Source organism: Ranitomeya variabilis, chromosome 6 (assembly GCF_051348905.1).
Source record: "Ranitomeya variabilis isolate aRanVar5 chromosome 6, aRanVar5.hap1, whole genome shotgun sequence".
NCBI classification, from domain to species: domain Eukaryota; kingdom Metazoa; phylum Chordata; class Amphibia; order Anura; family Dendrobatidae; genus Ranitomeya; species Ranitomeya variabilis.
The window spans coordinates 532896100-532910434 of record NC_135237.1 but is presented as its reverse complement, the minus strand read 5'-3'; the positions used below and the strand labels follow the sequence as shown (position 1 = coordinate 532910434).

Below are 14335 nucleotides of genomic sequence, written 5' to 3'. Positions count from 1 at the left end.
GTCGGGCAGGTAACGTGGAATTATCTTTCCTGCCAGTCTCTGAAGTAAAGCGTAGAGATCCTTACTCCCTCGGTATTCTGGCTACCTGATTCCTGCACCTCAGAAGGAGGCAGCCTTTTGCAGGGCAGAACTCCTTCTGGATTCCTCTCCTTTTGCTGTGACTTCGTTTCTCACCCTCTACAATACAGTTCTCTTTCGTGTCCTTCCTTAGGATGCTGCCGCACGTCGGGCAGGCGCAGCTCCGTGGCCTTCTGTCTAGGCCTCTGACAGGATCCCACCCCTGTCAGGGACCCCTCTGCCTGCAGCTCTTTGATGATCCTCCTTCCCCTCTGGCTGCCTGACAGGTGCTGCCTGGGTGAAGCACAGTCAGCTTCTGCCAATCTTCCTATCCAGACCACCAGTTTTACCTAATTGTGAGGAGTGCCCTAGTGAATAGGAGCGTAGCTCCCCCTGGTGCACTGGAGTGTGAAGTGTGGTGTATGGTTTGTGATACCTGGTAAAGAGATCTCCTTTATTGCCTTCAGACGTAACATCACTCCCCCTGGTGGAAGAATGACATTACTGCAACGACCAGGACTCTGGGGCGCTGCAGACCTATCACCAGGTCAAAAGTGGACAATGTTTGCTCTTATTTTATTCCCGTTGCTCCCCTGATTATTCCGATTTTGTTTTTGTTTTTTAAATCTGCAATACAGTTCCAGAGATATAGAACTTTTCCTGTATGGTCTTTTCCAAGAGGGTGTGGCTCACAGGATCCTCTGAGGCGTGTCTTTTGGCTGTTCTGCATTATTTCCATGTGAGCAACACCCCCTTACAAAAGGCAATAAAAATTGTCATTAAATAAAAAAGATGATATCTCCAGGACCGTATGGTATGAGCAAGGATAGTATGAGATACTTTATCAAATGCTTTGCTGAAGTCAAGATATACTATATCTACTGCATTTCCCTGATCCACTGAGTCAGTGATTCCATCACAAAAGGAAATTAGATTAGTCTGGCATGACTTGTTTACTACAAACCCATGCTGGCTATGGTTAGTTACTGTATTCTCATCCAAGTACTTACATACATGCTTTTTAATAACCTGTTGATATATCTTTCCTGGTATAGAAGTAAGGCTCACTGACCTGTAATTTCCTGGCTCCATTTTCTTCCCCTTTTTGAAGATAGGGACACCATTTGCCCTTCTCCAACCTTCTCGGACTTCTCATGTTCTCCAAAAATTGTCAAAGATTATGGAGAGCTGTTCAATAATTTTCTCTGCTATCTTCTTCTGTACCCTAGGATGCAATTCATCTGGACCTGGAGGCTTGAATTAATTTCCTTTTGCTAAGTGTTCTCTCACCATCTCCCTGTTTATAGACAGTATGGACTTCTACTTAACTAGGTTGAAAATGTAATAAAATGATAAGTTAATTATTAATTTCGTATTTATTCCCCCGCCGCCCTGACGGTCATCACATCCATCATTCTTGTGACCACTGCAGCCAATCCCTGGTCTTGACAGCTACAAGCTGTGCTTTACAGTCATCACCACTGAGACCAGTGATTGGCTACAGTGGTGGTCACATGAATAATAGATGTGACTTCAGCACTGAAGCGCCTCTGTTTGCTGTCAGTGAATGGAAACATTCATTATTTAAAGGGTTATTCGTATCATAGACATTTCTGGAACATTTACAATTTGGTGAGATGCACCTGTCTTCAAAGATAGCTGAGCAGGCGGATATGTCTTAAATGTCTAGATAACCCCTTTAAAAACAGTAACTACACAGTGTATAGCGCTGTGGTGTGCTGGCTCTTTACACATTTGGAGGCTGTGGCACCAGGAATTAGTCTACACAAAAATGGGGGTATTACATATGCAGAACCATGGGGCGCTGTTGCTGGCATTTCTAGGAACACTGTAAGGGCCCGTGCACACGGTCGTATTTTTTAGTGCCAGCGCCATCCGACAGAACATTGAGTTATTCTATTGGGCCGAGCACGTCGGAGTTTTTCCTGGGACAGAGTCATTAGATGAAAAATCTGCAGCATTCCTGAGTTTGATCCACTATTTGGGTCAAACTCAGCCATTCAAGTTAATGAGTATGTGGAAAATTTCGGACTGCACTCGGATGACATTTGAGTGCAGTCTGATTTCTACGGCTGTCAGAATGGATTTTTTTTTCCATCTTCTCATCCGAGAGAATCGGTTCACACTATGATCACCCTCTGATCTCACTGTGCCAAACTTGACCGGATTCTCTCGGATGAGGGAATATACACTGGTGTGACCCCAGCCTTATAGTGAGCCATGGCTGTCACTCTACTATGGGGCACTATGTATTTTGTGGCTGAATCTGCTCATGTCTTAGACAAATCTGGTGCTTTTTAATCGTCTGGTTTCTGTATTTATATTTTTGATTCATGTAATTTTTTTTTCTAACATATTTTTTTTAATCTTGGATAAAGTATTTTTGTACTTTCCACTTGCACTACTGCCAGGGGCGGACATACCGCGTGTCAAGTCGCACTGCATGTTGCTCAGTAAAGACGCTAATGTGCTTTTTCTGTTTTCTCTTCCTCTGGAGGATGGGTCCCCTCTCCTCCCAGCGTGTTTGGGGGACAGGTCTGTAGCATGTGTGTGCCCTCATTTGATGCAGTTACATCTAGTTAATATTTTATTTTCTGGAAGTGTGGTCTTCCCTGGTATTCAAACTCTCAACCTGTAGCATGGCAGGCAGCAACTAATTTAAAATCCAGAGGCAGCACTGCTAAATTTGGGAGGATTTTCTCTAAGGGTGCAGCCAGCCGGTCATACTAGTCTCCAGGCAATGCTCGGACTGGCCGGCTGCTCTCCGGTCCCGAATGTGTCAGCATCTGTTTCCATGCAGCTGTCAGCAGAGCCGCCGGCCAGTCCGAGGATTGTAATGTGCAGGCTGACAAGCTGATGTTTAACAATCTGTGTGACTACAGGACATACTGTATAGTGGTGCCGCCATGTTGATGCTGACAGGAATAAATCCTCCGCACAGGGTAGGGGCATGTGCTCTTCCCTGGGCGATGCCCGCTTGTTAGGGGCACAAACTTAACATGGGGCTGTGCAAAATCCGCTTCCTGTGTCCTCGGCGTCGTGACGAACTTCCAGGGGTCGGATCCCCAGCGACCAACATGCTATAACTTTCTATTTTGGGAATAATTTTGAAAAAAATAAAAATAAAATGTGTATAAAGCCCGTTCACTTAGACCCCAACCTTCAGACACCTCAACCCGAAACTCATATCCAAAAAAATGCAGGCCTCATCCCCAGCTCCTGTTTAGCTCCAAGCAGTGCAAACGTTTGTGCGCGGCGGCGGCGAGCAAAGCGACGTGACGAGCGAGGAGAGGTGAGAAATCTCACAATGGCGGGTTTTATTTTTTAAATGAGGTATAGTTGGAGAAATTCAATACCCCTCGGACCACCCATAATGGCGTTTTTGGCACACTGCTAGGAATGTTTGAAAATTCAGGACTGTCGACAACAAAGCCCTTCGTGAAGCGCACAGCCCTATCCCAAGTAACTATACGCCACTGCAAAAAGAACACCCTACACAGTGATGTTTTAGTAGTTTTTTATTCAGTACTGTGCTTATAGTGAGGCAGACTGACTGAGCACACTCCATATAACGCTATTTTGGGGCCTAAAAGAAAGTGTCAAAACAACAAGAGTGAATGTCTTTGCCCATAACTAAGATGGCGCTCGTCAAGTCCCGCCTCAGCTGGATGACGTCAGACCTTCGCCCACTTCCTGTTTCCGCCGCGCGTGTGCCCTCGCTCTCTTTCTTTCTATCCGGCAGCTGAAAAGATGGCCTCTCGGAGAGAAGCCGGCAGCGCGGCCCCGGTCCCGGCAGCGGAGATCCCGGTGAAACAAGTGCAGATAGACGGACTGGTGAGTGAGCGTTATATACAGGCGGAGGTGGTAAAGCGCGGGCCGCTGCCTGCTGGAGGAGCGCGAGTTGCTTGCTGGGACTTGTAGTTCCGTGAGCAGTGTGGTCACATAGGATAAGGCGGTGATGTTCGGCTTGTGAGACTACAACTCCCAGCACTTGTAGCTACTCGCTGGTTGTAAGGGGGGATTTCTTCATTTCTTGCCCGACCATCCTGCCTGGGTGCGGGCAGCTGTGTGTGCGGCTCTCGGGGGCGTGCGGCTCCTCGCCAGCTTTTCTGTATCGATGCTAATTAAAATGTCTGACTTGTCCCCATTGCTATGTATCGGTTTTTGCTGCTAATCTTGACCAAAGGGGGCGGCAGTGAGACCCCAATAGTCCGGATACTCTAGAGCTGCTGCCATTAGTCCCTCTAGTTTTTCTCTGTGGATTCTGCAGAGCTGTGGCGGTTATGTGATACTATAAGTTCTGAGGCTTGTTTTTTCTTCATATTTTAGTGGTTTAAAAAAATTCTAAACCTTAAAGGAAATCTGTCAGCAGGTTTTTCTTATGTAATCTGACAGCAGCATGATGTAGGGTCAGAGACCCTGATTCCAGCGGTGTGTCACTTATTGGGTGTAGCAGTTGTGATAATAATCGCAGCTTCTCTGTTGAGCTCTGATGTAGCAGAGCTCAGAATGCTGAGCTCTGTATTGGCAACTTTCTCTGTACTATATATATATTGATTGTGAGCAGCCAATCAGTGCTGGGGGCGTGGCTGGACTAGGAGGCATGAGACACTAGTCCTGGAGTGGTAATCTGCTGATGAGAAGCCACAGATTGTATGTAAACAGCCCAGTAAGTGACACATCACCGGAATCAGGATCTCTGCCCATACATCATGTTGTTCTTAGATTTCATAGGAGAATCCTAGTGAGATTTTGGATCTTTTCAGCCAAGATAGCGACTGAGGACGCAGATGGTACACGCACAGAACCTTCAGGAAACCTGTTATAAGGCTGCAGTCAGATGCCATATAAATGGGGGTGAGATCAGAACGCTGTGCACGGACTGGCAGCGGCTCTCCTGACCCCAGCATGGCCCCTTCATATATTTCTATGGCGCTGTGTTCAGGGGAGCTGCTGCCAGTCCGTTCACCGCATTCCGACCTGCTCATCCATTCAACTGCATCTTAGTTGTGACCCATCGGACCCCGACAAACACGAAGGGGAGCGTAATCAGTGATTGACAGCAGCATACAAATGGTTAAAATGCAGTGATCACAGCTTGTAAAACAACAAACACTAATAGTCCTCATCCTCCCAGCGTCCAGCACCTATAGCTGCAGCCAGTCACTGAGTTTAATGATTCACGTCATCTACATTGGAGTGGTGCGCCGTCACTGGACCGGGGGAGGGTGATTACCTGCTCTGCTTTCCAGTTTTTTTTTAAGCGGAAAACCTCTTAATTTTTTTTTTTTTTTTGGTTACCATCATCCTGAATATACTTGTAGTATAGGATTGCAGTTGGTGATATTGCGCAGTAGGACCCCCCCATCACATGGCTATGCTCGTACTATGTGCTTATAAAGGGGTCCTTGTACCCGTATTCCTAACATACAAGGCTGGAGAAACGTCCCCTTTAATGCCTGATGTGTAGAGGTTGTGTGCCGATGGTTTCCATGCTGGAGGCTGTGGCTGATTGTACGGTCTAGTGGAGTTGTCCCTGTACAGCCGGCCATACGCGTGACTTAAAGGGCTTCTCTGGGACTTCTACATTGCTGGTCCTCAGGACAGGTTATCAATATCTGACCGGTGGAGGTGCGACACCCGGGACCCGCAGGTACTGCCATCTCCGTGGAGTGGGACCTCCAAGATGGAGCGTGGCTTCCTCCACCTTACTCCATCTTGTAGCGTCTTGGCTTGATGGAGACTTGAATGTTTGTTACCTCTGAAGTGTCCACGTTACTGTTGGGGTTTGGCCCCCTGAACACAGGGTGTTTGTTGTGCTGTAATGTGCATGACTGTGGCAAACGCTGCTTCTGATTGGCGGTAAACTCATCATCGCCAGTCAGACAGCCGCAGTTCCCACGCTGTCAAATGACCGCATGAGCCCACAGCTGTGATCGGAGGTATAATGTTTTCCTCCTGTCATTGGTGTCGGCTGATGGGACTACTGCTCCCATCAGCTGACACCTGCTGCCGCTAATAACAGTGAGAGCAGCAGCGGCGGCTGATGGGAGTATTCATTAGCCGGCTTCTGCTCTGTAAATAAATAATTAAAAAAAAACCCTGTGGGTTCCTCTGTATTTTTGATAAACAGCCAGGCAAAACTCACAGCGGGGGGCTGTAACCATCAGCTGTCAGCATTAGCAATGTTGGTTATCAAGAATAAAAGGGTCCCCACGCCGTATTTTTTATTATTTTTTTTTTAAACTGCATGGGGTCCCACTAATTTTTGACAACAAGCTTTGCTAAAGTAAACAGCTGGGGGCTGATATTCTCAGGCTGGTAAGGGGCCATGGATATTGGCTGGGCCCCAGCCTGAAAATAGCAGCCACCCAGAAAAGGTGTATCTATTGGATCCACCAATTCTGGCGTTGTGCCGAGCTCTTCACACTTGCCCTGTAGCGGTGGCAAGTGGGGTTCATATTTGTAAGGTTGATGTCACCTTTCTATTGTCACGTGACATTAAGCCCACGGATTAGTAATGGAGAAGCGGCTATAAGACACCTATCCATTACTAATCCTATAGTTGTATGGTAAATAAAGACACAGAATAAAGTCCTTTATTAGAAATAAAACATACTTTTCCATTTTTATTTAAAAATAACCAACACAGTTATACTCGCCTAATGCCTATACCACCGAAGCCCTCGTTCTCCTGTAATAAAGCAAAAATAAAAAACAATATCTCTCACCTCTGTCGTTCTGTCCCACGCTGTAATCCATGTCTGGGGGATTAATAGTTTTCAACCTGGTAGGTTCCAAGATGCGACAGTCTAGGCTGAGGAGCACTGGTGAATGAGCTGCTGCGAGTGCAGTGACTAGCGGTGACGTCGTAGTGGTTACTGCTGGGAACTGAGGCTGCTTTTCCAGCAAGACTGAACTGCGGTGACACCCGTCAGATCCCCGCTCGCAGCATGGTAGCACATCTAGGCCATGCAGGATGCTCATAGTAGCTCTGGCAAAGTGTGGCCTGCTTTTGTAAAATGTCTCCCGAGCATAGAAATGGCCGAACCACTTGTTCCACAACCAATACTTTGCATCTCCGAGCTGTTAGTGCACATGGAATCACCCGGCTACTGTACGTGATGCCAACCAAAGCATAATCCTAGGAGAAGAGCCAGAGTCGCATTCCCTCGCATGTAGCTCTCCTTGGCGTTACCCACGCAGTCATTTATCGGGTTCAAAAATGGCGCATAATAAATCCATTCTGGACTGCAAACAAAATTAGACAACGCATATGAAGCCTAGGGCATCTCAGTGACTACACAAACCATCAAAAGTGGTCTACACGACCTTGGGCTGCAGGAGGTCTACTCATCTCGCACCTCCTCTCTCAAAGGCTATTCTGATGTAGAGCAAGAGGGCAATGAAGGTTTCCATTTTCTACAGAGTGGACCCCAAATACTCGCAGGCTTATCCTCTTCAGTGTTGAGTCCTGCCATGTAAGTTATGCCGTGAAGAGGCCTTCACGAGGGGACATTAGTGTGCTAGGAGATGTTCTTTAGCATGGCAATGCTGCATGTTTCTTCTCCTCCTGTGGGCAGCCTGTGTGATCTAAATGTGCTACCATGGCCTGCCGCATCATGTCTTTCATAGAGCACATCTGGGACATCATTGGCCTAAAAGTACAAAAGAGCTGCCAGTAGCGGATCTTGATGACTTCCCAAGTGCATTCATTGCAGTAGAACTTTCCTCCTCCAGCTTTGCAGCCCATCTGTGAGCTCGGCGGCTCTGCCCGAGATGATGACAGGAGCTACTGAGCTTATGATTGGCCTGAGTGATTAAATTTTGATGTCTGTGCCGTATACAATAACTAACATTAGGTGCAGTGGCGGAGACCGGAGGAGATTATTTGCACTGGAATTAATCAATTTGCTCCTGGGGGTCTGAGATTTCTGAAACCAGAAAACTTCAATATTTGGAAATTGGTGGAAGGGAAATATTTTTAGAAGAGTAAGGGTACCGTCTCACTATACGATTTACCAACGATCACGACCTGCGATACGACCTGGCCGTGATCGTTGGTAAGTCGTTGTGTGGTCGCTGGGGAGCTGTCACACAGACCGCTCTCCAGCGACCAACGATGCCGAGGTTCGCTGGTAACCAGGGTAAACATCGGGTTACTAAGCGCAGGGCCGCGCTTAGTAACCCGATGTTTACCGTGGTTACCAGCGTAAAAGTAAAAAAAAAAAAAAACAGTACATACTGACCATCTGATGTCCGTCAGGTCCCTTGCCGTCTGCTTCCTGCTCTGACTGAGTGCAGCCGTACAGTGAGAGCAGAGTGCAGCAGTGACGTCACCGCTGTGATCTGCTCTCACTTTCCGGCCGGCAGACAGACAGAGCGGGAAGCAGACGGCAGGGGACCTGACGGACATCAGATGGTGAGTATGTACGGTTTGTTTGTTTTTTACTTTTACGCTGGTAACCAGGGTAAACATCGGGTTACTAAGCGCGGCCCTGCGCTTAGTAACCCGATGTTTACCCTGGTTACCAGCGAACGCATCGCTGGATCGCTGTCACACACAACGATCGAGCGATGACAGCGGGAGATCCAGCGACGAAAGAAATTTTCAAACGATGTGCTACGACGTACGATTCTCAGCAGGGTGTCTGATCGCAGTAGCATGTCAGACACTGCGAGATCGTAACGATATCGCTAGAACGTCACGAATCGTGCCGTCGTAGCGATAAAAATGCCACTGTGTGACGGTACCCTAAGTGTTACTAACCCCCCAACCCTCCCGAATCCAGTGCTGCTCGTGGGTCTTATCTGGTACCACAAGTAGTGAAATCCTTCCTAATGGTCACTTGATCTGTGACCTTGGGTGATAAAATAATCTTGTGCTTCAAAATCTATGGAGCCATGTCGCGGTCTATGAGATGCTGTAACGTGAACCCTAAATACTCGCTGTCTCGTAAAATAAAGTCAAAGCCTGATAGAACTTACCCCCCCTGGGTCCGGCGCCTGCTCTCTGCCGCTGCTTAAGTCCCCGTTTTATTTCATCACAACTATATTGCACATCACCACTGGGGCCGATCCATGAGCTCGACGTCTCGCGCTCTGTCTACATCGGCAGAGCTGCTGTGCTCAGCGATTGTCTGCAGTGGTGATAATCGCTGGAGCTGTGACTCCTCCTCTGCAACCAAGACGGAAAGTTGGCGCTGGAAGGAGGTAGGATGAGAACAGTCTGGCTTTTGGGTAGCATTTTTGAAAGTGGAGAAACCTTTTTGAGGGTCCCCCCCCCATTTGATGTCGTATTCAGTGAGTTGATCATTGAAAATAAGTTGATGAATAATGAAAGTTTGTAAACTTTGGAGAGGCAGCGTCTGCGACGATCAGACGTGTTCTACCCGCTTGGTAACCTTGTCTATGCGGATTGACCATTATTAAAAAAAAAAAAAAAAAAATGTGGCTATGCTGGTAGGGTATCGGCACGATGGATTGCCAGAATTTGTGTAAGGTCGACTATTAATAAGAGCCTCTGTAATGAGACAGCTACCGCCTGGCATTGTGCTGCCGCCGGCTGGATGTGCCTGCCTGCTAAACGTCTTGATGGATTCAGTCGGATTCTGATCTCTCGGCGTCACTCGCTGCTTTGGGAACCTGGGAGATCGTCTTAGCGAGATGAAGAACATGGGTTTTTAAGCTCAAGACAGATTCTCGCTCCCCGGCTTGCCAAAATGCCTGAGCGATGGGTCGCGGTTACAGGCCTCGTCTCCACGTGCGAAAATGAATTGCGCCTATTGTCCCTTTGACAACTCTGGGGAGCAGGATGAGGACCAAGTGTCCGGCAGATAAACGGCACGCTGCCCCGGCGAGCTAGCGCTATCAGGAGAGGAAGACGAGAAAGAAAAATCCACCCTGTAAGAGGGCGACCAGGTCATCGCTCAACCAGCACCTCTATGAATAAAGATGACTCCGCATCCTACAAGGGGGATTTGTGCCTCCGGAAAGAGAAATTGCACCGTCGTAAGCTCGACTTGCCGGTTGACTTTTTTTCTTTTGGAGTTTTTTTTTTTTTTTTAATATTACCAGAGAAGTGTTTAAGTAGAGACGTCTTTCTGGTGTCAGAATATTTCTCCAGTTCACTTAAGCCTCCTTGTGTGCACTGCGTGGTTCTTAGCCTTGTAACTCGGAGATATTTCACTGTAAGCACATGGCGGACAGCGTCGAGGAACCATTCCGGTTGGCACAATTTTTTTTATTTTTTTTATTTTTTTATTTTTTTTTGGGGGGGGGGGGGGGGTTTATTTTCCAGTAATATGATGAAGTTCTGTTTTAGCAGATAAGGACACATAGTAAAATGTTTGGAAACTAGAACTTATCTTGGGTCAAGTCTTTTTTAGAAAGCTGGACCTGTTGCAATTTTTGTGATTGAAAGAAAATGAGTCAAAGTGGTGAAAAATAGCAATTTTAACATAATAGCTAGACCCCAAGATATGCGGGTAACGTTGTCAAGGCTGGTGAGGCGTCCGTTTGGAGGTCAATGTAATGAGGCCTGACTTTTTTTTATTTTTATTTCCCTCTATTCCAAAAGTCTCTCCAACGAGACAGTTTCAGAAAACTTTTGCAATTTTTCAAGAGTGGCCAAAGGGTACGAATAAGAAATAAGCCTCACCATCTGAAGCCCCTCCGTCTTCATTCTGGACCATCTTTCATTTACGTGACCGCTGCTGACATTCACTAGCCTCAGCGCTGAAGTTTGCATACTAGACACATGACCACTGGAATCATTGATTGTCTGCAGCGCTGAATGATTGCCAGGATGTCATCACTTTTGGCTCAGGTTTTTGCATGACTTGCCAACTTTAGGAAAAGTTTCATAAGTAAAAAGTTTGCATGGAGATGGTAGAAAGGGGCTGTAATGTGCACCCTATGTGACCGATCCTAGATGTTGGACATGGCGGGAGTATAATGGGGCTGTCCGGCCTCGCGAACGTCTCGTAAATCTAGTCCTATAATCTACGATAAGGTGCACTCGGACATTTCGCCTTTTGGGTTATTGATTTTTTTAGGGTCGCACTTTAGTGTCCGTCCGTCACTCTGAAATATGAGTAAAATTGCAGGTTTGGGAAACATAATTTTTCCATGGAGGGTGTAAGAATTGAGCGGCACGGCAGGAAAAGATGCCGCTGCGCCTCTTTCTGCTCTGGTTGTGGCGTTAGTCCTGACGTTGTCCGTGCGTATGTGTTTTGCTCTTTCCAATTTCTTTCCTTCTGACCTTTCCTATTGACCGGCTCCTAGTAAAAGCCACTCAGTAATTACGCGTCTTTCAGCCATTTCTTCCTGGTCCTTTAATTTCTTTCAAGGGTCTTCAGTGACGTCTTTGGCTAATAATGGGTGTCGGAATCCTGCACGTCTGAGGATAGATGGCAGCCATTGTCCAGTGAACACACAGGAGATGCTCGTCCTCTCCATTGTAAGGAAAGTCCTGATGGCACCGGCCGACACACCAGTCCCTCCAATTAGAAATGTAGTATAGTTCTTCTGATTCACTATGCCACTTGCCCCATGTGTAGGGCATTGCAGTAGCTTAGGTATCCTTGGTGACAACCACTAACAACTGTCACTGTGACTGGTCATAACCATGGATACCTAAGCTACTGCAATGCCCTGCACATTGGGTAATCAACAGAGCAAATCGGAAGAACTATACTACATTTCTAATTGTAGGTATTTGCTAATATTATTACACCTACTACATATTGGGAGAGGATCTCTGAGATGGGAACACCCCTTTAACTCCTCCTAGGTGTATGGGAGCTGACACCGGCTGCATTATTGCCCGTCGGTGGGTGCTATTTTCTTATTTCTCAACTAACTTAAAAAAAAAATAATTCAATTTTGTGGTCATTAAGGGGATACATTTTCACAGAGGATTTTGATGTATGAGTGACGCCCCCGGAGGATAATTTCCCGCAGAAACAAAAAGTTAATTAATGCGACTCGCACAAAACCTGCGTTTCATTTGCACCTAGAAGCTCCCTCGCTCTCAGCTTGTAATGACCGTGCAGCTCCTGACCCTACCGGGGGGCAGTATCTCAGTTTATCTGAATCAGGATTACATCTGGTAATGCAGCGAGAGGCGCCGCAGGGCACAGCTGTACTGCGCTGCCGTCACACACAGCACCCGTGTAACGATGGGACAGAATAGAGGCAAGCTTCAGCTTCACAGAATAGTTCATAAAGAGAAGGCTGGATGCACAGCTCTACAGACAAGCTGCCGCACAGTCTCGGCCTGAAAATACGGGAGCCCGAAGAGTGTGATAGCACGCTGGTCTGCCGCATACGGCTAAAAGCAGCAAGCATTGGCAAGGGTTAATAAGAGCATAATGTGAACTCGGGCTTCTTCTTCTTCCCTTTAAATCAATGTGGCTTTGGTTTGCAGGAAACTAAACCCCACAGGTGTCTAATGATCCACATAAATGGCTGAGAATACGTACAGTACAACGTCTGGCAATTTCAAGTTTCCAATTTGAGTAAGAGAAAAAAAAAAAAAAAAAAATAGAATGGAGGAGACTTGAATTACTGCAGCTCTTACTTCCTCCTTTCTGATGTCTGTTGGAAAAGCTAATTTAGTGGTCTAGAATCGCTCATACTCCATGGCCCATATTACATCCTGTTTACTGTATAAAAACAAAAGAAAAAAAAAAACAAACAAAAAATGGTCCCTTTTATCATACTGAGGATCTAGATTAAGTACCCTGGTGGCTCCACGTCAAATAGAATATGTGAGGATCTCAAATAAGTACCCTGATGGCCAAATACCATATGTGAGGATGTAGACTAATTACTCTGATGCCTCCACATCAAATACCATATGTGAGGATCTCGACTAAGTACCCTGATGCCTCCACGTTAAATACCATATGTGAGGATGTAGACTAATTACTCTGATGCCTCCAGGTCAAATACCATATGTCAGGATCTCAACTAAGTACCCTGATGGCTCCACGTCAAATACCATATGTTAGGATGTAGACTAATTACTCTGATGGCTCCACGTCAAATACCATATGTGAGGATGTAGACTAATTACTCTGATGCCTCCACGTCAAATACCATATGTGAGGATCTCGACTAAGTACCCTGATGGCTCCACGTCAAATACCATATGTGAGGATGTAGACTAATTACTCTGATGCCTCCAGGTCAAATACCATATGTCAGGATCTCAACTAAGTACCCTGATGGCTCCACGTCAAATACCATATGTGAGGATGTAGACTAATTACTCTGATGGCTCCACGTCAAATACCATATGTGAGGATGTAGACTAATTACTCTGATGCCTCCACGTCAAATACCATATGTGAGGATCTCGACTAAGTACCCTGATGGCTCCACGTCAAATACCATATGTGAGGATGTAGACTAATTACTCTGCCTCCACGTCAAATACCATATGTGAGGATCTCGACTAAGTACCCTGATGCCTCCACGTCAAATACCATATGTGAGGATCTCGACTAAGTACCCTGACTGCTTCATATTGAATACTGTATGTGAGGATCGTTTTTTTTTTTTTTTATAAGGTTTCATAGGAGGAGCACTTTGAATTTAATGATTTGCAGTCAGGTCCCTCTGGTTTTTTTTTTTTTTTTTTTTCAAATCTCATCCATACCCTTGTAGACCATGCACACACCACCATGCTTGGTCCCCTGTAATCCCGAGCAGTGCAGATAATAGAGCGGGTTATGAATGTCTTGGCCGCCCTCCAGCATGGCTTATGTGTGTATGATCATTGTGCGTGTCAGCAGTGAGGGTTATAGATGGCAGCGCACCAGAAAACAATCCCCGCGCCTTCTCCTACAAGGATGATGCCGAGCTGATTATTCTTCCTCTTGTCTTCAGCTCCCTGTTGCACGGCAGATTGCAATACTCATTCACAGCTAAAATATGACTGGATAAAATGGAGTTACAGCGTCGTAAAAGTGCTGACTGTGGTGCTATCTCTGCCGTTCCAACAGGCCCATAAAAAATCAGATTTAATCAGCACAAAACGCCGCGCTTCTGTTAAAAGGGCTGTAAAGTTAGCAAATACAACAGTCTGGTCTGGTGCGCGGAAAACTATGTACCAAGGCCAGATGTGGATGTCTGACAGTGGCCTTCCCGATGCTTGGAGTTAGGCGTAACGTCCGGGATCTGTGTATCCAACCATAGAAAGCAAATAAATATAAAACCTAGGAAACAACGAGCAGTGAATAGTAATCAG

At 46.4% G+C, this 14335-nt stretch overlaps 1 protein-coding gene across 1 annotated transcript in view; it reads left to right on the top strand.

The window, feature by feature from the left end:
• Positions 1-3758: 3758 nt before the first annotated feature.
• Positions 3759-14335, top strand: part of EIF3H (eukaryotic translation initiation factor 3 subunit H) — a 124477-nt gene continuing 113900 nt past the window's right edge. Inside the window, exon 1 of the mRNA XM_077271109.1 lies at positions 3759-3912. Coding sequence (XP_077127224.1) covers positions 3829-3912 — 84 coding nt within the window. The 5' untranslated portion in view covers positions 3759-3828. The remainder of the gene's footprint in view (positions 3913-14335) is intronic.